Source organism: Diadema antillarum, unplaced genomic scaffold (assembly GCF_040938485.1).
Source record: "Diadema antillarum isolate AM-2024a unplaced genomic scaffold, OU_Dant_1.0 seq00000735_RagTag, whole genome shotgun sequence".
Taxonomy (NCBI): Eukaryota; Metazoa; Echinodermata; class Echinoidea; order Diadematoida; family Diadematidae; genus Diadema; species Diadema antillarum.
Window position 1 is genome coordinate 1,539,960 of NW_027271635.1, and position 25,984 is coordinate 1,565,943.

Consider the following 25,984-nt stretch of genomic DNA (forward strand, 5'->3'; position numbering starts at 1 on the left):
TCACCTCTCTCCTTTCCGTAAAACCTCTGGAACATCGTACTGAAACAGTTTCATGTCAACACCCAAAATGTCTGTGAGTTTGCGCATTTGCTCACTCGAGAGAGTTCCATAATACTGACGCAGGATTTTATCGGCGGAGCTGTGAGTCGTGTGAGACGTTCTTACGCGCGGAACGTTCTCACCGGCTCCTATCATAGTTAAAATCTGGTTGTAATCATTCTCAAATGTCTCGATATTGCCAAGGTAGTCATAGTCGATGCACGGCGGGCAGACTTTGTATTGCTCTCGCCAGTGAACGTCCGTCGTCCCGTTCAAATAATAGTCCACAAACTCCCGAAATGTGACGTTGTATTTTTCGCTTTTAACAGACTCATCCGGAATTTCTTCAGCTGGATGGTTGCCGAATTGAAGAAAGATTTTCTTGTTGTGCCTCTTGCGATGGAATATATTGCGGTTTGGATAAGTTTCGAGTCTGTCTCGGAACGCAGACAATAACCGCGTAAAAGGGTTCCGGACGAATAGGACCGTCGTGAAATTTTTCAGTATTGCCTGTCTTTCCTGCCTGCTGAAACTGCTCAGAGATTTAATGTGCTTTTTCCCTAATTTGTTGATAGCTTGCGTCCCCATGCCCTCTGTCGAGTTCAGAATCCCTTCGAGAATCAACAGCGTCCCCATCCAGTTGCTACTCCCGACCTTCGGAATGAGACAGATCATAGTTTGGTGTTTGAGCGACAGATGCATGTTGCGCAGGTAGCTCCGTGACAGTACTTCGCCATCGCCGTAGATGGCGTCGTCGTAGAATCCAAGCGAAGAACACGCCTGACGTTGACCGTGCCGACGGGAACCCTGGATGGCTCCTAAATAGTTTTCAGGTTCACTCTGGAGTACAGATGACACAAAATGGCAAAATGTGTGTTCAAGATAGTATTAATGAGTGCTATGGCATTTTTTTTTTACCTAGTAATGACATTCGTGTTCATTAGAACAAGAGCACAGGCAGACAGGGGCCTGTTTCATAGTGAGTTACGACTGATCTTACTCTCGATTAGTTGAGCGTAACTCGGCGAATCGATCTTAAGTTCAATATTGAGTGTAAGTCCTGTTTCATCAAGGCACTTACGCTTACTTTCAAGAGAAATCTAGCGTAACTTTCAATAGATTAAGTGTCACTTGCAATCTATCGCGAAGTTGTCATGGTTGTTTATCAGCGAACAGAGCTGCAATATTGACAAATTGCTTTCGTGGGTCCGTTGAATTGATATCATATCTTAGCAAATTTATTGGTTTTATGAATAAAGTAGGCCTACTGTTCATTTTGAAATACTGTTCAAGTTGCGACTGATTGCAACTTACGCTTAATCAATATGGAACAGGCTCCTTCAGGTCTACCATGCGTACAGAACAGCGTACGGGCATTCCAGCACAGTGATAGTTCAGATTCTGAACGTTTTTGAGGTATTGGGTTTTATCCTCCCAGGTCTGTATTCCGCAAGCACACGGCAGTGTCGCACAAAACGCCTGTGCTTTCTTTGTCGCTTGGTCGGCGTTTTCGGGCGTGCAAATTCTCGGGGTATCGCCACCAAGCGTCGAGGAAAGTACAGGCGATGTGTGCAAGACTGCCGTGTGAGCGTGGTATACAGGGAGGATAGAACCCAATGAAAAAAAAAAAACGTTCAGAATCTGAACCAGCACACATAAGACAAATACGTGCTCCCTATACATACACAAATGTTGAGTTGCTCCAAAGTCATTATGTTGTCATTAATTTTTTAAACAATGATAGCAATTTTCTGCTTTAAACCTTGTCAATTTATACTACATGCTGATTCTGAGAAGAGTAATTTGTTATACAATTCATGCTTATTGATCAACGTTAGGTTAAGGTTCATAAGAGTATCTCTGTTAAAAAAAAAAAAAAAAAAAAAAAAAACAGCAACAACAAAACTAATTCTTAGTAAAAGTGTCAGAGAGAGAGAAAGAAAAAAAAAAGGTCAGAGAAAACGGTCAAGAGTAAAAACAATTAACGGTGGTAAGTTACGGAAATACAGTGTAAATGGTTATAATTATTTTTCCAGTAACTTCATTCTCAACCTCTTCACCTTTTAGTATGTTTAACCTCTCACAGTTTTAATGTTTTATTTTATATGGGTCTGTATGTTACCAAAACTGTGGCCCTAATCATTAATATAAGTATATATTAATCATCTATAAATAATTATATATAAAATTATCATTTACAGTAGTAGTGTGTGTTTGTTATTACGGTTATTTTCGTTATTGCCATGCAGTCGATGAGATAAAGAGGACATGAGGTAAAACTTGCTTACTTCCTCTGACGTTTCAAGAGAATGCCGGGATCCCTGGCGGCGAAATTCTGTCGATCCCGTGTTCTTATCTGAAAAAAAAAGAAAATAATTGGGCATTGATAAGATGATGTATTCATTGCATTTGTTTAGTTTGACCGTAACACACCAGTATGAAATAAAAGAATGACAATAACAATAATTATACCATGCCCTGGATGGGCTTACACACACACACACACACAAAAAAAAAATAGTCGATGACTTTCTATGTATTCCATGCCTAAACAAATAAAAAAAATTAAATAAATCAATGAATTCGATTTATATTTTCCCGAAATGTATTGTGCCCTATATCACAAAATCTGTAACTTCTTCTATAATCCCTTACCAAAATTTGGCGATACTGTCCAGACTGCTGTCTTTATGGAAAAAAAATACACATTTACTCGCTTTCCTGATTTTTTTTTTCACTGTAATCTCTATTACTCACTTACTAGTATACCTATTGCGTCGATCGTCCGACCATCATCTTAAAAACCACAAATTCATCAGAGCCCCGAAATCATTAAACCCTCATGGGTCTGAATATGTCTAAATTCTTTACACTCCATAAGTCGTACAGTGTACATCTTTGAATGTGTTTCAAAAACAAAAGAAAAAAAGGAAAGAAGGCTTGTATCCTAATATCGCAAATACACATAAATAAATGCATACCATAGGTTCTCATTATATCTTAAAGGGATAGTACAGTATTGGTGGAGATGAGAATTGGGCTTTTAAATTTTTGCGAGATACCAAGAAAACAATTATGATATAGCACAGAGCATACCATTTTAAGAGGAATTCCAAGTTTATTTGATGAAAATCGGGTTTGGAATGACTGAAACATCCAAAAACAAAGTAAAACAAAGCAATCGTTACAAAGTGTGGGTCCCATATTCTATTAGAATCGCTCTTTTTTGGATATCTCAGCCATTTCAAAACCAATTTTTATCAAATAAATGTTGAATTCCTTATAGAATTACATGCTCTTTCATATTTCATAAGAGATTTCTCATTATCTCACCTAAAAATGTTAGAAACCTGAAATTAGGTCTCAACCAGAACTGTACGATCCCTTTAACAGCGAGTTTGAGACCTGATATTTCAAACGTTTCTCCCATGACGTTAAAGGGATGGTATAGTATTGGTTAAGATGAGGATTGGACTCTTAACTTTTTGCGAGATACGAAGAAACCACTCATGAATTAATACAGAGCATACCATTCTAAGAGGGGTTTAAAGTTTATTAGATGAAAATCGGTTTTGGAATAAATGAGGCATCGAAGAACAAAGTAAAACAAAGCCATCGTAATAAAAGTTGGGTCCCACCTTTTCTTTTACTATTTTCTTTTGGATATCTCACCGATTTCAAAACCAATTTTCATCAAATAAAATGTTGAATCTCTTTTGGAAGTACACGCTCTTTCATATTTCAAAAGAGGTTTTTCTTTATCTCACAAAAAGAAAAACATGTTAGAAATCTGAAGTAATCGGTCTCAACCAAAACTGTACAATCTCTATAACCTACAAAATATACGTACTTCCGCAGATCAACATCACCACAGCACAATGCACACCTCACAGTTGCACAACTCAGCCTCTACGCTGCTCTTCACCCACTCACTAGCAATGTCAATAATGTACTTTATGATCGCTTACTTTGCGTTGTAAATTTATAATTATCAGAAACCACTTAAGATGCATTTCCTTAAGGTATGTTTTGCTTTATCGCACAAATAAAGAAGAAAAAACCAGCTGCATGGATTTCGCTTGCATAATGTTGAAGACATATTTTACTCTAATTTTTTATATATGCAAATCTTATATTGTACTCTATATAATTTGTCGGAAATGAAATGAATGAAATGAAAGATTACAAGAGAGAATCTTATTGATTTGAAAAAAAAAATCGGTCGGTCCTTTGTGTATAACACAACAGATCATTATTTTTCATACGACTACCTAGTTGAAAATAAAAGATCCGAAATAGATGATCATACAATTGTGCAATAGAAATGAAAATTGAAATAACAGACCTCCTAGACTTCCGTTTATAACCCAATGTCTTTAATAAGAAAAAAAAAATAAATAGTTAGGGACAGTACACATGAAACTCCATGTGCATTAAAGATCCTTGCATATCAACAAAGAATCAACTCAAACTGTTAACTAATTAAACGGAAGGAAAAGACCAGTTTATTTAGGATTAATAATTACTTATGTTTAACTTATTAAGAAATGGTTGGGACTCACCTCCCTGGTCACACCAAACAAATGGTTACTATTCCTTAATCTTCTCGCCCTCGACTTTTTTAAAAAGTCATATGTATTCTCAGCTACTGTATTATTAATACTGAGTCTATTTTTGTGGAAATCGAGTAGTCAGTTCATTGATAGTTCAAAGTTGCATTTTTCTCATGCTTTCTCTTTTGGAACATGTGCATACTGTCGAGTGCATTTCACTACGGCTCTGATGGTGCCAAGGCACCCATGCGATACTTGTACTGTGTGCGTCTATATATGTATTTCACATTGTAACGAAATGGTTGACCAAACCGTGATCTCTGATGTTATTGTATTCTCTTCTGAGGGTGATTCCAAGCAATGTTACACCACCTTATTATCTTACCCATGTATGTCTGTTAAAAATGTTAGGTAACGTATCCAACGGTATTGATGATATCAATACTCTTAATGATGATATGCCTGATCTTGACCTCATTCATGATGGCCATGACGCTTCATTCCATCCGAAACTAACAATATCTAGTTATATTCTACCGCAACATGTAGCACAGCTTAAGTCTTTCAGAGCGGAGTATACTTTCTCAGTTTTGCATTACAATATAAGGAGTTTGATTAAAAACTTTGATCAATTACAATTATTTCTCGACACTTTGAATGTAAAACTTTCAGTTCTGGGATTATGTGAAACTTGGATGGCTGAAAATTTCACTTCCCTCATACAATTAGATGGTTACACACTGGTAACAAATAACAGAGTTTGTAAACGAGGTGGAGGTGTGGCATTTTATGTGAACAACAATTTGAAATTTGAAACGATAACCCAGCTGAATTATATGTCTGATTCCACTGAAAGTATTTTTATTGATATAAGTATGCCAGGTGGTAAAAACGTATTAATAGGAGAAATTTATAAGCCCCCAAACTGTGATCATTCTGATTTCATCTCAACTTTAGAAATCATTTTAGATTCGCCCTATTTGCGCAACAGACACGTGTATATAATGGGAGATTTTAATTTAGACTTGCTTGATTATGATAAGCCACAAACACGTGATTTTTTTGATACTATGGTATCATCCTCTTTCACTCCTTGTATCACCAAGCCCACAAGATTATTTGGAGCTTCCGCAACACTGATCGATAACATATTTTTAAACAGCCATGATTATGTCGATCAATGTATCGTTGTTACGGACATATCAGATCATTTTCCCGTTATAGTTTCTTCAATTTCTACTATACCTGAATCGTATAAACAAAAGGTGTGTAAAAATTTATCGCAATCACGGGTGTTCTCCGATCATAATATCCAGCTGTTTAAACAAAGTTTATCTGAAATTGATTGGAATGAGGTTTTCAACTCTAATGATCCGAATGAAGCGTATGACAGATTTATGAATATTTTGGTACCTTTATATCACTTGCATTTCCCTTTGAGAAATCAAAGAGGAAACTACAAAACAGTTCCGCGCTCACCTTGGATAACAAAAACTTTACTCAGATCCATAAATAGGAAAAATACTCTGTTTTACAAATATAAATCATGTAATACAGCTTTGAATAAATCAAAGTACATTAAATATCGGAATACTCTTACGTCCCTATTGCGTAAAGCAAAAAAGGATTATTTTTGTTCTTTGTTTCAACAGCACAAGTCAGATGCAAAATCAACTTGGCAAGTAATAAATAGTGTTATTCATAAACGTGTAAATAAGGGTATTATTGATAATATCCTTTGTGAAGGGAAGAATTTAACAGATGATGTGGAAATTGCGGAAGCATTCAACTCTTTTTTTGTTAATATTGGTCCGAATCTGGCCCGCAACATTTCATCTGTACACAGACCCTTTCATTCTTATCTACTTAATTCCAATCCACAGTCTTTATTTTTTCTCCCAGTACTTGAAACAGAGGTCGTAGATATTGTCAATTCTTTTAGCCCCAAAAAGAGTACAGGTCATGATGGGATTTCTAATCACCTTATGAAATGTATTGTAAATGAAATACTATCACCATTAGTTCACATTTTGAATTTATCTTTATTAACAGGTATTGTTCCCACTAAAATGAAAATTGCTAAAGTTATCCCGATTTATAAGAAAGGCAGAGAGGATGAGTTAGGAAATTATCGACCTATATCGCTTCTGTCCTCCTTTTCTAAATTACTTGAGAAGGTGGTTTATAATCGTTTAATCAAATTTGTAAACGAATGTGATATTTTAGCTGATAATCAATTCGGATTTCGGAAAAAACATGCAACCACCCATGCTATATTACTACTAGTTGAGAAAGTTGTAAGAGCTATAGATTCAAAGTCGCATACAGTCGGTCTGTTTCTGGACTACTCCAAGGCCTTTGACACAATAGATCACGAAATTCTTTTGTATAAACTAAATCATTACGGTATTCGTGGAAAGGCCTTGGAGTGGTTCAGAAGTTATCTTACCGGTCGATCTCAATTTGTTTCCATAAATACTCATGACTCTGAAATAAACTCGATTTGTTGTGGTGTTCCACAGGGCTCCCTCTTAGGTCCTCTTTTATTCATTTTATATATCAATGACTTCCGGAACTCATCCTCTCTGCTGTCTTTTCTTCTGTTCGCAGATGATACTAGTCTCTTTTATTCTCACTCAGATCCGTATGTTTTGCTCGATTCTTTGAATAATGAACTTAAGCTGGTATTTGAGTGGATTCAGGCAAATAAATTGTCGCTTAACATAAATAAGACCAATTATATGGTCTTCAGTAACACAATAAAATCTCTTCCAGGTTTAGTTTTAGTGAACGGTCTACAGTTAAACCAAATAGATTCAACAAAATTTTTAGGTATTTATATTGACAGTAACCTTTCATGGAAGGCACATGTTGATCATTTATGCAAATTGTTGTGCAAGAATGTTGGAGTCATTCACAAACTGAAATATCTCTTCCCAAAGCCAATATTGCATTCTCTTTATACAACTTTATTATTACCTTATTTGAATTACGGAATATTAGCCTGGGGGAATTGCTCTAAGACTAAAATCGATTCGTTATTTTTGATTCAGAAAAAGGCCTTGCGGATTGTAAATCGTGCACAATTTTTTGATCACACTGATGAATTGTTTGTTTCAAGTAAACTGTTAAAACTTTCTGATTTGTATTTGTATCATGTTGGAATTTTTATGTATAGGCCCTAAGTTGAATACTGGTGATCTTCCATGTATATTTTCCACAATGTTTGTTAAAAACAATGATATTCATACTTACCCTACAAGACACAGTGAATCCTATCATTTTTCCCCTGTTCGTACAGTTTTAGCCCTCAAGACAATAACATCGACCGGCCCTTCTTTCTGGAATGAGTTAGATTCGGTTCGGTTGCAATCAAGTTCTTTAAGTTCCTTTAAGCAAAATCTCAAAGCCCATTTTCTAAAATCCTATGTTTAATTATTTTGCCGTAACCATTTGAAATGTCTGCATACTCAAATGATGCCTCGCTCGGATGACTTCAGTAGTTTGATTAACTTGCTACTTTTATAGCATTTAAACCATAGGTTTAGTCAAAAACATAATACTATACTTTGTGCATTCCGTAAACTTTATAATATTCTCGATATCTTGTATTTTTGCATGTTACGTCACTTTTGAAATTGATATACTGTACTAAAAGCCTGTTACATTTTTGGAACCCACATCCTACAAGCTTTGCTTTTTAGTGGGTTCCTCATATTACACGCCAATTATACGTCCTTATCCATTTGTGCAATTTTGGTTCAAACTGACCATTGTGTTAAAATACATTTCTTTTTCAAAATCAAATGGAATATATAATTTGTATGAAATGTGGAATATGGAACATGAATAAAAAAAAAAAAAAAAATGTCAAACAGTAAATCCATTGGTACGTTTAATGAATTTATGGCTTGTAATTGGCCTGTGCCAAACAATATGAAGATTGCAGAGGTTATTCCTACTCCCAAGAAAGGGAAGAAGAATAATTTATTTCAATAACTATAGATCCATATCCGATTAATTTGCATATCTTAAAATTTGTGAAAAAGTATATATATATATATGGGCCATGCCGCGAGAAAAGGGCCCTTAGCACCGCTGCGCGCAAACGCCAGAAAACCGCGCGGAAGTTTGACAAAGCAATACGCGCAAAAAAGATCAACTGGCTATAACTACGCGCACACGCATAGACGTGTCAAAAAGTGACAGGATTTGGGCAAAAAATGCTTTTTTTAATGTCGTAATGGGGTCATTTAGGATTGGAATTTCAGAAAAAGGTTTGCATATCTAAATGCGTCAGAGTTTCTTCTACAATGTGGAGGTAAAACCTCATTTTCGGTATTTAATGCCCTAAGGGCCCTTTTCTCGCGTCACGGCCCATATATATATATTATACATATGTATATATCCGAAATTTGAATCGTATTGGAATTTCCGACATATCTTCACAAAGTTATTGTTATTATGATTATGATTATGATTATGATTATGATTATTACTATCATTATTATTATTATTATCATCATCATCATCATTGTTATTATTATTACTATCATTATCATAATCTATTCAATCAGACAAAGAGCACATACATATCATAGACATTACAAACATAAGACAAAAACTAGAGTGAACATTACAAAAGGATACACTGCACTGTATACAATCATGTAACACAAAATGACAGAGTAAAGATGATGACAATATGTGGGTTAGGGCACACAAAAGTAAAGACCTTTACTATTGCCCAAAGGTATGTGAATCCACACATGTTGCCCACAAGGAACATTGGAAGCTCCAATTCGAGTAAAGAAGACAACTTGATAATGATATTAATAATAATAATGATGATAATAATAATAATAATAATAATAGTAATAATATCAATGATAATAACACTGATAAGAATAATAATAACATGGTTTATATAGGGCATTTCTGACTTGAAAAGAAATTACAAGGTAACACAAAATGAAAAAAATACAATACAAATTAAAATCCGTAATACCTCAGCTTTAAAGGGGAAGGCTAGTAACTGATCAGTGGGAATCAGTGGAAATGCTGGGAGATGATTGTTCCAATCCTTATGGGATTCATTCAAGAGTTCATTGTATATCTATTGTTGTGTGAAAATGATTTGCTTCAGAATGGTCTCATATTCAAGTAATGTGCAGTTTAATGCTTCCAGGTTAGCGTCCCTGGTCAGTGACGGAGCATTAATCTGCACATTACTTGAATATGAGGCCATTCTGAAGCAAATCATTTTCACACAAGAATAGATATACAATGAACTCTTGAATGAATTCCATAAGGATCGGAACAATCATCTCCCAGCATTTCCACTGATTCCCACTGATCAGTTACTAGCCTTCCCCTTTAATGAGAAGTTACACATGCACATGATGCATTTACACTCACAATAGGGCATCTTTGTGAACTTAATGAGAACTGATACCCGAAATACATTTGTAACGTGAACAAAATTTTGAAATATGTTAGATTAATGTTTGAAAGACTCTTCTTATTTGATTACATTCAATATAAACTAAGAAAATATTCGTTTCTACATACGCCACTAGATGATTAAACTGTCTATGTGAAAACCTTCCTTCCGTCATTAACCCTGAACTGGTGATAGAGTTGCGTGCTCACAGACCTCTCTTTCTTTGGTGTATTTCAATATTGTTCTTTGTTCTTGCTACAATATTGTGTGGTTGTTGTTTTTTAGGACATTTTCTTTTTTGTGGGCAACTGTGTGTTTTGGCCTATGTGTATGGTGCTGTTCGTATTAGATTTTAGAATTGAACTTTCAACAACTCGTTAAACGATGCGATGAGTAATGTATGCTTTGTATTGTGTCTCATCTTTTATTTGAACGAAATAAAGTGCAACTGAAAATAGCTGAACTCAACTTAATTCAGAAAAGCTGGCCTACTGAGAAGGAATTGAACTATTTCCAACTTGACCACATTGCAACCTGCACTGCGGATGGCTGACTATGCTTGACTATACAGATAACGTAGTACGAAGAGAAGAACTACAGGGACAAAAAAAAAAAATCCTGTAGTATTCTAATAATAAAGAATCAGAGAGAGGTGTCGATAAAATCGAGAAGCAAACATACAGCCATTGAATGCAACTATATATGTCATGCCTATTAAACAATGTTAAGGACGACGCCCTCGCCACCCACGCCAATGGAGAAGCAGACTGGAACACACCTACAACGCGGATGTTACTATTATTTTCAACAAGTTTAACAATTTCTCGTCTTTTTGTTTTGCTATAATCAATACAGATGCCCTATTTTGAGACATTGCAGTGACTGCTGATCATCAAAAGAACGATGTCAGTGTCAACAACGTTTTGCAAGAAGGAAAAGAAAAAATATATAACGCATAATTTTGTCTTTGAGTTTTTACCGGAGTGTATATCCAAAGGAAATTATAGGATTTTTTTTTTTGTAAGGAAAGACCTGCAGCTGATATTTCATAAGTATCTGTGATGGTCTGGAAAAAAGTGCTGAAGTCTAATAGGGCAAAGCTTGGTCTGCCCACATCAGATTTATGATTAGACAGAAATGAAAACGAGGAAATTTAGTCAATGACTTCCGGTACTTGTGATTTTGCTAAAATCGCAGTAAAAGGACATGGAAGGAGATGAATAACTATGCTGGCGGAGTTTATGATTGAAAAGCGACGTTTAACACTTGTTTTACTGTGATTACAATGATAGAATATTATCTTTTTTTAGACCAAAGTTGACAGACGAAAAGCTTGTTGTAACATTGTTTTCTTTGTCTTTTCTTTATCTTTTTTATTCTTCGATGTTTATATTTCCCCAATTCACAAATTATAATTCCTTTAAATTGTAAATATCAAGTGCGAATTAATCTTCCATCAGCATCTGTGAATCTACACCCTACAAGCAATGCTTCAATGTAGATTCCTCATATTTCACGTGTTAAATTGTCTTAAATGCTGTACTTTAATTCATCCATGCTTTTGTTGAGTTATGTTTATGGTTTATTTATTTGTTGAAATATGGAATATGGAACAATAAAAAACAAACAAAACAAACATTAACAAAAGATTCATGTGATGTTCAATGTAAATTTTGAAAAACTAACAAACCATGACGGTGCTTGAAATGGTCATTTATAGAGCCAAACACTGCTATACGAGTATATGTTCGTCAGCTGTACGTGGCTTGGATATGAAAATTGTAATCAGTTTAATTGTACATCTGAAACGTATGCCAATCTGCGTCTGTATAGGAATTTCCATCACTGGTCGGACAAGGAAATGTCTTCAATGTAACGCAACTGTAAAAACAAAAATAACATAGTCTATGCTTTTGTAACGCATCTTGCTTGCTGTAATTTTCTGTTACTGTCCTCTGTCAATATTGTGCTCAATTTTCTTTCATTCATTCTTTCTTTTTTTCTTTTTTCTTTTACTTCCACATCAAATGCTGCTGCGAGACTTGTTACTCTTTAAGGAAATTCTGAGCCATAACTCAATGTGGCGCTCACTACAATGGCTTCCCACACATTACTATATCCAAGTTTTGCATGAATTTCAAAATAATTCACGGTTTAGACCCTGGATACCTCTGTAACCTTATTATCCTGCCTTCTGTTAGCACTGCTCTTCACGAATACTCTGATCATCATCAACTTGCGGTTACATCCCGCCCTCGAATTGGCAGAAGATGGGTCGACCAGGGCTTTTCCGTCTAGATTGTTTGGAACAGGACGTATTCAAATTATTCATAACGAGCATTAATAGTTGATTTATCAAAACCCTTGTCTAAAATACATCTTCTCAAGTCGTGAGTATGGAACAAGGGGGCATGTCATGAAGGGTTTTGGCCGGATATTTTTCGGACAAACTGTTACAATAGCTACTGACATCCTTGCATCTGATTGGCTGAGAGCAAATTTGTCCGACAACTTTGTCGGACAAAATGCTTCATGAAATGCCCCCAGGTCTCAGTTGGGAAACGATCAGAGGAGGAGCACATGAACGTATTCCTTCTATGATTATGATTGCTTAAATCTTGTTCTCGCATTACGTGGGAACATGACTTGTGAGCCTTTGATTTTTTGAATGAAAAGAAGGATGTACTATTCTAGTAACAGTTGTTATATAGTGGCTAATCTTTTGTAGGTAGAAGGCACAGAGCTTAGAAACGGGCATATTTAGCGCCCTACAAACGACAGATGTTAATATTTGTTATCTTTATACGAAAATATAAGCGGCTTTTTCATGCTTTCTTCTATTCAGGTACTTAATGCTTCTCTCGTACACCAGATTCCGTGCTCATGTATATCCTCCTCTTTCTTCAGAGTGCTATTTTTGTTTATGAATATACGTGTATTCGTTCATAACCTTGAAGGAACCAACAGACCCAACGCCAATGCGAGTAGGGATTTTCCAGCACGCAGGAAAATTTTCTGCGGGCGGACAAGGATGTTGGCGAGTTCCGTACTTGCGTCTTACCTGCTACACGCGTGCTTCTTACCTGCTACTTGCGCGTATTCCGTGTGACCTGGGTGAGAGCTTCAAAACCGATCCGTTTTCAGGTACGAGCGACATACGGGGGTTGCGAAGTACCCTCGTACGACTTGCCTGCGAGGCGCTGCCGCTAAGTGCCTCCTACTGGCGTTCTACGTGTACCACTGCGGGCAAACCCTGCGACTAACCCGGAACGAGTTTTGAGCATTCTCAAGGCCTAGTCACACCGTGCCTAGGAAAGCATTGCGGGTTGATTTGCGGGAAAAAAAAATGATACCCGGACCTCCCAGCAGTTGGTCCGCACCTGATAGTACGTAGCGCGTATCTCGCCCTCAGTTGCCCGATTTACCCGCAGCCAAGTTTTGAGCATGATTAAAACTTTTCCGGGTGAGTCGCGGGGATTGCACGCAGAGGTCAAAGCACAGGACACCAGTAGGAGGCCCGCGAGCTGGCAGTCACAGGCAGTTGTCCTGCTTGAAATACGTAAGTTGCCCGTGGATATATGTTTTTGTGCCGGAAACGCGTGTCATCTGCATGACATTCTGTGGGACATTTGCCATGTCAAATTCCTTCAGAGAAATTCCTTCACCGAGTTGTCAGCCCTCACTCGCCACCCATGCGCCTACACGCAGGCCAAACGGAATGGACGTAAGTAGAACGTAAGAAGCACGGGTCCAGCAGTTGAGACGCATGCGAAACTCGTCCAAGTCCTTGTCCGTCTGCAAAACTTGTCCTGCGTGCTAGAAAAATCCAAACACGCCCCCGCGAATCTTGCCCGGAAAGACGTGACAGGGCCAAAACATTTTGCTGCGGGTAAAGAGGACTTGCGATCGCAACTCCTGGTAACAACGGGTGAGATACATGCTAGGTACTGTCATGTGCGGGTCATATGCGGGGACCTCTGAGTATCAAAAATTGTTCTTCGCAAGTGGCACGCAAGACTTGCCCGGAAAGGTGTGACACGGCCTTTAACTTTACTTTAGGATTACCGTCTGAACGTAACTACTGCAAATGCCATGCCCTACAAAATTCAGAATGTACTATAAGCCTTATACGTAATAGGAAAATGATTAAAAAAAATCATATGTGAAAGGTGCATTGTATTTACGTATACAGTATGTCCCCCCCCCCAAAAAAAAAAGAAAAAAGAAAAGAAAAAAAGAAAAAATACAATCGGATTTTTGCATTGATAACACCCAATATGATTAAACCGTCTAAATGTTACTTCAGGGTCTTAACATATAACATCTTAGCTCTATTTTGCAGAAAACCCCATTCAATTTGGTTAAAGGGGATGGCTAGTAACTGATCAGTGGGAGTTAGTGAGAATGCTGGTTGATGATTAATGATTAATTGAATCAGGAAAATGGAAATAAGCACACTGTTGCGACGTTTCGCCAATTATCAATTGGCTTCTTCGGGCGCATGATGCTCCCGATGATGGAATGGCCCTTGAATAGTGCGAGATTGTGCAGAGCGCACTGGACCTTGTCCAGCGCGCGAAAGACGGCTTGGGATTTTGCGAACGGCCCGGTCCCACGCGTGCGATAAATTGAAACGGAGACCTCCTCTCTTGTTAAGTGTAGGTCTCTCCACACGTTCCCAGATGGCTTCCTTAACGCCCCTTTCAAACCACTTGGACTCTATCCAGAATAATCACTTCATTGGTGTTAAAAGAGTGTTTACTGGCGTTGATCTGTGTGTATACTGCTGAATCCGGAATGCGTTCGGAGCTGCTGGGTCTTCGGTGTTGGTTTATGCGGGCTTTCAGTGATTGTTGGGTCTCCCCTATATGTAGAAATCATTGCAATCCTCCTGGGAACATCGGATGCCATAGACCACGTTTCTCTGCTTTTCTTAGGCGACTCGGTCCTTAACATGTACTAATCTCTGCCTTAATGTGTTGTGGCCGGGGCTTGAAAGCAGTTAGTAGTGATGCCCTGTTTCTGAAATAGCCTTTTGATCTTGTCTGACAAATCATACACGTATACGGGATAGTGATGGTGACTTTCCGTCCCTGTACACCGTGAACTCTCCGTGTGTTCTTGCTTGGTTGCTTCGGGTTGTCAGCTTTAGAGACGGCCTAGTCGGGGTATCCACATCCGGCTAAGGCGTTTTTGATGTTGGTCTTTTCTTTTGTAACCTCAGATGGACTGTGAACTATGGTGTCTTCTCTGTGGAAGAGGGTCTTGATGACTGGAAGTTTGTGAACCAAGGGGTGATGTGACTGGAAATTTAGATACTGGTCCGTATGGGTTGGTTTTCTGTACACTGCTTGGCCAACCTAAACGCAGAAACACTGACTGGTTTAATGAGAATGACAGTAAAATCCAAGCTCTCCTCGAAAACCGGAGGAAACTGTACCTCAGGACACTTGAGGGTAGATGTACCCGTTCATCCAAACTGCAGTACCAGAACTCAAAAGTCATGTTGCAAAAGGCTCTTAGGGACGTAGAGAATCAATGGTGGCTTGACAAGGCTCACGAATTCCAACAGTTGCATGATGCTAAAGACAGCAAAAACCTTTTTGCTGCACTGAAGAAAGTCTATGTCCCTTCAACAGGCAACACTGCACCAGTCACCAGCTCAGACGGCAAAGTACTATGCATAGAGAAAAGTGACATCATGAATCGATGGGTGGAGCATTTCAGCCAGCTCCTGAATAACACTCCCGCAGTAGATGCAGCTGCGATAGAGCGAGTAGAGCAGCGCCCTACTGATGATTCTCTGTCAGCACCCCAAACTTTAGCAGAACTTGAAAAAGCAATTCAACTATGCAGCAATGGTAAAGCTCCAGGGATTGACAGAATACCTGCAGAAATATTCAAGTCTGGGGGTATACGCATCAAAGAACAGCTCTTGCACATAATAACAGAATCATGGAACAATGAAACTCTGCCAAAAGACCTCAAAGATGGCGTTATCGTTACATTGTACAAGCACAAAGGCGACAGGCATGAGTGTGGCAACTACAGAGGAATCACCCTACTATCAATCCCTGGGAAGCTCTATGCAAAGATCTTGGTGATGCGGCTTCAGTCTCTATCAGAGAAACACTTTCCTGAATCACAATGTGGTTTTAGGCCAAGTCGTGGTACAACCAACATGATTTTCACACTACGACAGATTCAAGAGAAGTGCCGTGAGCAGAATCTACCACTATACATCTGCTTTGTTGACTTCCGCAAAGCCTTTGACAGCGTCCCCCGAGACATGTTGTGGAGAGTCCTTGGCAGACATGGCTGTCCTGACAAGTTCATCAACATCATCAAGCTCTTCCACGAAGGCATGGAAGCCCAAGTCATGATTGGTGGAGAACTTTCTGACACTTTTCCTGTGACCAATGGTGTCAAGCAAGGCTGCACTCTGGCACCCACACTCTTCGCTCTCTATCTTGCTGCAGTGTTGGAGGTAGATAAAAAAGACCAACCAGCTGAAGGAGTATGGTTGCGCACCAGACAAGATTGCAACCTTTTCAACCTGCGCCGCCTGTCTGCCAAAACCAAAGAAGAGGAGGTGTGTGTACAGGAAATGCTTTATGCTGATGACTCAGCCTTTGTTGCTCACTCTGAAGCAGAGCTCCAGCGAACATTCAACTGTTTCTCTACGGCAGCTGCAGACTTTGGCCTCACTATCAACGCTTCAAAGACAGAAGTGATGTTCCAACCTCCTCCTAGAGCTGAATACCATAACCCAACTATAAACTTCAATGGTCGCCCACTACCAACTACTAAGAGTTTCACATACCTAGGCAGCACTGTAACTCATGACACCAGCCAAGAGATAAGTAGACGGATTCAAGCAGCTTACTCCTCCTTTTACCAGGCTGAGAGACAAACTTTGGCATAGACATGGTGTGAAACTGTCTACCAAGATAGCTGTGTATCGGGCAAGTGTCTTACCATCACTGCTGTATTCGTCAGAGACCTACATCCTTTACCAACGTCACATAAAGCGACTATCCAAGGTTCTACAGAGACAGCTGCGCAGCATCATGGGCATACGCTGGTATGACCATATCTGTAACGAGGAAGTGCTGCAAAGAGCAGGTATGATGAGCTTGGAATCCACCATCATGAAGTCACAACTCCGATGGACAGGTCATGTTGTGCGCATGGATAGTAATCGCCTGCCAAGGCAAACCCTCTATGGAGAACTGAAAACAGGCAGAAGACCCATTGGCCGTCCCCTCCTCCGCTTCAAACACACCTTGAAAAGACAACTTTTGCTGGCCAAGATCCCATCAGATAGTCTGGAGAAGGTTGCCGTAAATCGGACATACTGGAGGAATCTTGTAAGGGATCAAACAAATTCTGCTGAGAGAGAGCGACATCAGGCAGCAGATGAGAAGAGAGCAGTAAGACACGCCAAAGCTTCTTGCTTACAAGAAACAGACAAACCCAATGCATACACTGCCTGCAACTTCCGCAGTACAAGTAGAATTGGTATGTGGAGCCATGTCAGGAAGCATAATAAGAACTGACTCGCATCCTTACACATAGATCGTCTCAGTCGTCATCGAAATCGATGGACAGCCACATACTGAAGTGGAGAGGGTACCATCAGATTCGACGTGAACCTCAACATCTAAATTTCTTGATTCAACTAATTATTGATCTTGTACTTCAACTGGATGAATGAGAAGAATTTTACATCAGTCTGGTTGATGATTGTTCCAATTCTTGTGGGATTAATTTAAGAGTACATTATATATATCTTGTTGTGTGAAAATTATTTGCCTCAGAACGGTCTCATATTCAAGTAATGTGCGGTTTAAAGGACAAGTTCACCTTCATAAACATAAGGATTGAGAGAATGTAGCAATATTAGTAGAACATATCATTGAAAGTTTGAGGAAAATCAGACAATCCGTTCAAAAGTTATGAATTTTTGAAGTTTTTGTGCAGTACCCGCTGGATGAGAAGACTACTGCAGTGTATGAATAACTTAGATGTCACATGCGTACAACAATATAAGGAAAATATAAAGAGAATTTCACAAAATTCCATCTTTTGAAAAAAGTACACATTCCCCTGACTCGTTACCGACAAATGTTATGGGTAATATTATTCCCCCTGCCTTTAGAAAGAGGCAAGTCAAGTGCTCTTTTATTATGCGAAAAAAGTGAAAATATGTTGAATTTTCTTTTACATTTTCTTTATACTGTTGTACGCATATGACTCACAAGCTGTAGTAGTCTCCTCATCCAGCGGTTCCAACACAAAAATTTAAAAAATTCATAACTTCTGCATCGATTGTCCAATTTTCCTCAAACTTTCACTGATGTGTTCTACTAATATTGTTGCATTTTCTCAATCCTTATGTTTATGAAGGTGAACTTGTCCTTTAATGTCCCGTCACTGTACAGGCATGCTATATAACCTGAAAACATTAAACATCCCCAGCATTCCCACTGATTCCCACTGATCAGTTACTAGCCATCAGAGAAATATGGATTGTTGTAAAGCATGTCATGAGTCTGATTCTTCCAAGTAAATGGATGCTCTTGGAACTGCATATCAATGTATAAACACTTTACAATAGACAGAACTTGGAGGGAAGGGATTCCTGGCATGCTCTGCAAAAATCCTCATTTCTCTTTGACCACTGAACCAAACTGTATGGGGTTTTCTGTACAATGTGGGCAATGAATTACAGTTTCATACCCTGAAATTGTGTTTGGATTGATTCACTATTTTAAAAGATATCGTTGCGGAGGGTACCATTGTTGTGTTTTGTTTTTTGGACATACGGTACAACATTTGATAACATCTCTTTTTTCCCTTAAGAATGAGAAAAGTGTTCCATACATTATGCTGGAGGTTGTATCATGTGTGCACTTTCACACTTTTACACCACCCTCTCTATTTTCTTTGTGGGGGTGGGGTGTAATGACAGTGGTGATCTTCAGCTATTGTCAATACCTATATCGCTATCTAATATAAAATCACAAGGGTCATCATGATACAGATTCCAAAACTCCTGTAACCTCGTCTGCCTTCCAAGTGAGACACGAAAATACAATCTATACTGGTCATCAATTATGATAAGCCCGTTTTCTATCGTAACAATTTGTATCATGTCATCTAAGTGTATTCTTAGATTCAACATGTTCACATAAGTGTATGTAGTTTCACTTTAAAATGATTATTATGTAAAAGTTTAAGAAACAAGTAAATGACATGAAATGAAATAAAAAGAATGGACATAGTGAATCTTTTTTTTTTTTTGGAGCGGTTGAAAGAGAGTGTGTTTGGAATCACCAATCAATAATTATATCGAATGGAAATGAGAAGAGTGTTGACATAACGTATAGACGATCAATATTAATTATTGCCACAGCTGGACACTATTTGAGACCCTGCATCACAAAACCAACAAAAAGTCGCCAGATATGGATTTTTAGTTAAGGGCATAATTCTGAAAGAACAGACTCCACGCTTTAAAATGATGTAAGACTCAATTCAACTGGACTCTCCTAACCTATCTAAATATTGGAATGAAAACACACACTCGGGAAAAGTGTGAACTGAGAAAAGAGGCTCTGAAGCACTGTAGAGTCAATTCAGGATAAACTGCTAAAAAAAAAACGCACACTTTCCTGTTTGGTTTATGATCCCAAATTTTAGCATAATTTCATTTCATTTCAATTTATTTTCATATTTCTCACATATATCACAATAAAGTATATAAATACGAAAATTATACAAAACATAATTCAGATGAGACTTCATCAGAATGTACAGAAGTTTGATTTGGTATAAACACGAGGTCTGTATGCATGCGAATTACACTGTGGTCATAATGCGAAAAAAATATGATGGGGCCTGCGTAAAAGCATTAGCTTGTACAGCCGCAGGTCCCGTGAGTAATCAGATTAGGGGAAGTTTAAAGTACGGATGTTTTTTAAGACCAACTATATCTGGGGAAACCGATTAAAACAAACAAAACAAAAAATCCAATTAAATATATATCACTAAATAAAAATACAGAAAAACAGAAAGCTGAAAGGTCACATGTTGCAGCAGTGAACAACAACTGCAGAGATTCAAGGGGTGTGTTGCAGAGTATAGAAAATGGCGTAACTGTATGTCATAAATACATAAGTAGAAGGTGGGATAATGAGATTTGTCGTGAATGTAAACAATACCGAAAGCTCAGGAGTAACATTCCAGCATGGGTCCTAAAACCAAGCATTCCGTGTGACCATAGTAACCGACAGCTGTCACGCGCGAGAGTTTCGATAACCGAGTGGAACAATAGGTGCATGAACAGCGCAATAGGCAGACTGTTCAAAAATAGTGTTCATGGTTAGGATCCCGCCGGACTAAGGTGGGATAGACAAGGGGTAACAGTAAAGAGCAACAAGAACTATACACTATGCATGCCGTACAATGTAGCTGCTAAGAAGATATTGCTTCAGTTTTCGTTTGAATGAGGTTACAGTGGTACAACTTACAAGTTCCATAGGGAGTTCGTTCCAATATTTGGGCCCAGCGAACATAATGGTTTTTTTCGCGAAGTAATGTAGAAGACTTGCTCTTGGAGGAAATATGAAAAAGTAAAGATTGGCTAGATTGACCCATTTCACCTATTTTCAGTCCTCACACAAAATCAGTGCGTGCGACTTTTTGTTCGTTTTGTGATGCAGGGTCATACCTGCTTTCTGATATCATGTTGAACAATAATACCTGTTAATATTAATGCGACTGGTGGGGGAAAGGCACGGTAAATGAGACGGTTTGGGAAACAGTTATCCTCAGATATGTACGTATATATAGCAGGTGTGCTGTGGACAATTATGTGATATAAACCGCTGTGAAACAACTCAGATAAAAAGCCATGTACTACAGATGTAAATATTGTATTGTATCGTATTGTATTGCAATTTACGGGCACTTTCAGACAAAATAGTGCACTGTGTAGTGCGCAAGCATGAACAAGTAGTCACAGATTATGAAGTTGTACACACAGCAATCATAATATATATAGGTTTGATCTGTGAAAGTAAACAATCTATCTATTCATATAAAACATTTATTTGTGAGTGTGTATGTGTGTTCAAAGAATTACTATCTAATCTTTCGAAGTGAACTAAAGCCTAATGTGTTTTCAAGCAGCGCCAAGCCGCTTAGCCATCAGACAGAGAGTTTAGGAAAAACGATAGAGGATAGCTCGAGAATTGCTCCAGCAATTCAATTTTAGTTATAAAATGGTGGGAGGTCTTTTTTTTTTTCTCATCCAACCTTTTCTCCTGCTCACTGCATATGCTTCCGTACAGCCGAGATGTCTACCGATTACGCGATATCACCGAGGGGACTCTTTGCCATCCGTGTCAAAAAGAACAACTTCGCTCCGACGGAGGTGAGTAAACGTGACCGACGGACATTTAGGCCCAATTTCAGAAAGTACTCTCATTCAAATTTATTCTTTGCCTTCACCGCATGGAGTTTTCATTTCGAACTCAAATCGAGTAAAATATGTTTATCTTAATGCGTGTGTCAGCGGGCGGGCACTATTTGATGTAAGGAGTCGTAGCTTATTGGGGCACAGAGATAATCGTATGCCTGGTTATGATTATTCATTGCCTGCACCTAACCTTGAAGGGGTTGCAAGCTTTCTTTACACACCATAATAATGATGAGATTATTGTTGTCAGTTTTGCTTTTCTTCCTGATGACGCGAGACGAATTATTTTTCATTGGAAAAGCTGGCGTCTAGCGAATTCAACAATATCAATGGAAACCTGTGTTCGACGCCTTTATCTCGCTTTCTGGTGACTTACTGGTGACACCATAGCAGACAGAAGAACAACTCCCAGAACAATTTATGTACTATGAACATGAAATCTATGTGTTCTCCCCCCCCCCCAAAAAAAAAAAAATGGTCTGCATTAGCGAAGATCTCTTTGAATCGAAGTCCCATTTCTTCCCTATTCAGGATGGTTGAGATAAGCAGAGTGACGTACCGAAGAAACACAAAGGTAGACATTTCGCCAAGAATCCGTATCACGGACTTGACGTTTAAAAAAAAATGCATTCTAAAGACGATTCACGGAAGAGTAATTAAAGTTGCAAACACAAATAGATGAAGTGATTTCCTGATGACCTACACATTTCCTGGTGTTACTAAATGAAGTTATTGTGGCAATTTGAAGAAGCACCGTTGACTAACGGCACTAAGGCGCTGAGTTATTATATTACCGATTACTGATTGGTGGAAAGGTGTGGCACTTTGAAATCCCATAACTTTCTCACTCTATATCCGGCTTGAGAGAATTTCTACCATTCCTTTAATCATGATCCTGGCCTACTGTTTACCTCATTACACTCTAGAATAATACAAATATACATTCCGACAGCAGTATTTGCCTATCCACTTGATAGCTGTATATACCTACCAGCCTATAGGTCATTGTGCGAACTGGTAGGCTGCCGTTTATCGTGCGGTAAGATCCTCGATATTCTTACCACTGCCTATGACAAACTCGTGGTGAAGAGATCACCAACATCTTTTGTTTTTATTTTGTTTTCTTTTCTTATATGATTCGAATATAAAGTAAAGCTGCCATGTTCCACTGCAAATCTAATTCTGACCTACATGTGCCCCTGTCCATCCGGTGCAACACGGGGTAATAACAGTTCACGTGATAATTACTCGCAAACACTACAAGGGCATACTATGTACAATGCAAACACATACGTTGTACTATCAGTGGTATACATTATAATGGTTGAGAGAAATAAACACTTATGGCGTCAATGGGAATAGCGAGTATACTTTGGAGCTGGTATAGATTAACTCTTTGTTTGCTTTAAATGCAGATTGACACGTAAATCTCGTAAACATGTTACTGTCTAAAATCCCTAACATAGAAAGAGATATATCAATTTGAAGTACTCAAGGATAGGTAAAAAGGGCAGAAAAGGAAACATAATTGAATGTAGATTATTTCAGGCATGGAATGTATAATGTACACAGGTTATTGTTGGTTTGATGAGAGGCAAACACCCTAGATATACAAATTATGAACATCAGTTATAATAAAAGTGTTTCTGGAATAAACCGTCTACAGTTATGGTTTATTTGGGGGAAAATTAGTGATATTCCGTTATATTTTAGGCTTTAGTGTGACATTGTTTTTTATTTTGCAGGATGTTTCATGCATCAAATGTGATAACTCGATTTTTTTTCATTAAATCGCTACTCCCAATGGTAAAAAGCATACCATTAACAATCATCACATAAGTGATTCAGAGGTTTGCTTCTCAATATAACCACAGGAATGCGCTGTCCATATAGGCCTACGTGACAGTCTGACAACAAAGCAACTTGTGACGTCAAATACAAAAGCTATTCATCCCGTCGTCTATTTTATAGCGTAGTGTCCTCGACGGGTCAACCAATTAACTTCCTGAACACCATTGTATCCTTTCAAACTTTGTTTATCTCCCTATGGTTGGCTTTGTTCACTTCTGAAGAGACACATTCTGACACCAAATCAACTTATTTGACTGACCTGGCAATTACCCGATCTATACTGGCAACCACCTCTTGATCATTTACATTAAAGGGATAGTACAGTTTTGGTTGAGATGAGAAATAGGCTTTCGAATTTTTGCAAGATACCAAGAAAACACTTATGATATAGCACAGAGCATACCATTTTAAGAGGAATTCAAAGTTTATTTGATGAAAATCGGGTTTGGAATAACTGAAACATCCAAAAACAAAGTAAAACAAAGCGATGGTTACAAAGTGTGGGTCCCACACTTTGTTAGAATCGTTCTTTTTTGGATATCTCAGCCATTTCAAAACCAATTTTTATAAAATAAACAATGAATTCCTCATAAAATTGCATGCTCTTTCATATTTCATATGAGATTTCTCATCATCTCACCTAAAAATGTTAGAAACCTGAAATTAGGTCTCAACCAGAACTGTACGATCCCTCTAAAGGTACCGTTTTGACCATTGGGAGAAGTGTGATTTCAAAACATTTTGAGATATCACATTTGATGCATATCATGTAGGTCAGTTGTACCACAAAACATCAAACTCAAACTGTCAAACTTTATTTTTCACTTTTTTCAACAGAATGTACAAGAAACAATATGATAAATTTGACGTGCAAGATGCATGTCAAACATGTTCATGTCTACATGATCAGTACAAAAAAGAAAAAAAAACACTCTATATACACTCTGCGAAAAAAGTGGAGGTACCCACTCAAAAGATTATATGCTTGTATCACGTGGGTACCTCTGAGGGAAAGGGGGAAATAACGGGGGGGGGGGGGGAAGAAGCTTACAACTACAAGAAGGCGGGAAACGGGGAAAGTCGGGAATAAAAAAAAAAACAAAAGTGTGAAGAAAGGGAACAGAAATTAGGGAGTTGAGGAAGAGAGAGAGAGAGAAAGAAAAACCTAAACAATTTTGATGCATACACCAAGGGCCAATGTGTGCAGTGTCGAGCTGCTTTCCAGCAGCACAGACTGTACCCGTGAGGGCTCGTATGGAATAGTAGTACGCAGTAAAAATGATCGATCCTACCATATGAAAAAAATGCAATAAAGCTAAAATAATTATAAGGAGATATCCCTGTTTTCCTCAATAAACCAAAAGCTGTAGACGATTTAGTCTAGAAACACTTTCATCATAACTATTGTTCCCCTTTTTTATATTTAACAGTACTTGGCATTGATTATACTGATTAACTTTTTGCACTGGTTGTTTCTATCCCTCACTCACATTTTAGAATGGTTATTTTGCTGCACTAAAGCTGGGTTTTTGATTCGTCTCCAAATGGCAAATAATGCCTTTAAATTTTGTGCATCACACTCAGCGAAATTGCCTGTCTTTCATTCAGATATGTCTAGCGCCAGGCTTTCGCCAATGAGCGTCAAATCTCCTAATAGAGTTGTTGCTTAAAACTCCTCAATATCATCTCCTCCTCCTCCTCCTTTTTCTTCTTCTTCTTCTTCTTCTTCATCTACTTCTGAGAATATTTATCACTATAATTATAGCCTTCGCACTCTAAACAGAGCCCACGTTCCTAGCTATCCAGTTCGGTAAAGTCCGTATAGGACCTACCGTTTAACCGCCAGACCCAGGAATGCCAGCATGACAAACAAGGAGAAGCCAAAATGTTCCCTTTCATTGATTTGATCATTGTAGTCATCCTCATATCCAGTTAAATGTTCCGTATAATAATTCGATTGAATAAGTATAATGAAGACATTAGGAAGAACGTGAGAATCATTATTCTGTTGCCGCCATTATGAAACAAACACCTCCACTTACCTAAGGACAGCTGTCTTGTTTCAAGAAAGAGGAAAACAAGTGAAAGTCCTCCAACGAGTACCACCAGACAGAGGTATGTGTTCCTTTTTCTGATCGCCATAGCGCAGCGGGGAACAAGCCGGTACAAACTCGGGACCACTGCACGTCACGCACAGCCTCGGTATAGTTCAGATGTCTGTGCGGCAAACGGAAGCTACTGGGTTGAGTGTCCTATATACAATGATAATATTCAACGCAAATAGATGTGCAAATATCAAGCAGTTTAGAGTGGTAACGATTCTTGTGGTTCACGGAGAAACGGAAAAATTTCTTTGTAATTTGGTTGTTTCTGGTTTCAACTCACGTGTCTGTTTGAACGGGTGGAGTAGATATCAATAAAAAAAAAAACACGAATAACAATATACAGCAATTCAGTGCATCTTATAGCCAACTCGTTAAGCCGTCAGAAGCTACATTGCATTAGCATTATTCCCATCCGGGGTTTCAGTTAATGTTTGATGTTGATATGATACCGAATTCAGGTGACAGGTTTTGATCAGTGTCTTTCAAATCAACATTAGAAATTAGTCGG

At 38.3% G+C, this 25,984-nt stretch overlaps 1 protein-coding gene across 1 annotated transcript; it reads right to left on the reverse strand.

Annotated features, from left to right (window-relative positions):
• Positions 1 to 25,617, reverse strand: LOC139738314 (carbohydrate sulfotransferase 9-like). Its single transcript, XM_071648954.1, has 3 exons — positions 25,414 to 25,617; positions 2,328 to 2,395; positions 1 to 879 (listed from the first exon to the last, which is right to left on the reverse strand). Exons 1-3 carry the CDS (start codon positions 25,511 to 25,513, stop codon positions 1 to 3), a joined length of 1,047 nt encoding a protein of 348 aa, XP_071505055.1. The 5' UTR covers positions 25,514 to 25,617.
• Positions 25,618 to 25,984: the final 367 nt, after the last annotated feature.

Excerpts from the sequence above, each read along its gene's own strand:
- LOC139738314 (XM_071648954.1), bottom strand. The coding sequence starts at position 25,513 with ATGGCGATCAGAAAAAGGAACACATACCTCTGTCTGGTGGTACTCGTT. Across the intron at positions 2,396-25,413 it reads AACAAGACAGCTGTCCTTAG|ATAAGAACACGGGATCGACA; the intron begins GTAAGTGGAGGT and ends TTTTTTTTTCAG. Across the intron at positions 880-2,327 it reads CTCTTGAAACGTCAGAGGAA|AGTGAACCTGAAAACTATTT; the intron begins GTAAGCAAGTTT and ends TCTGTACTCCAG.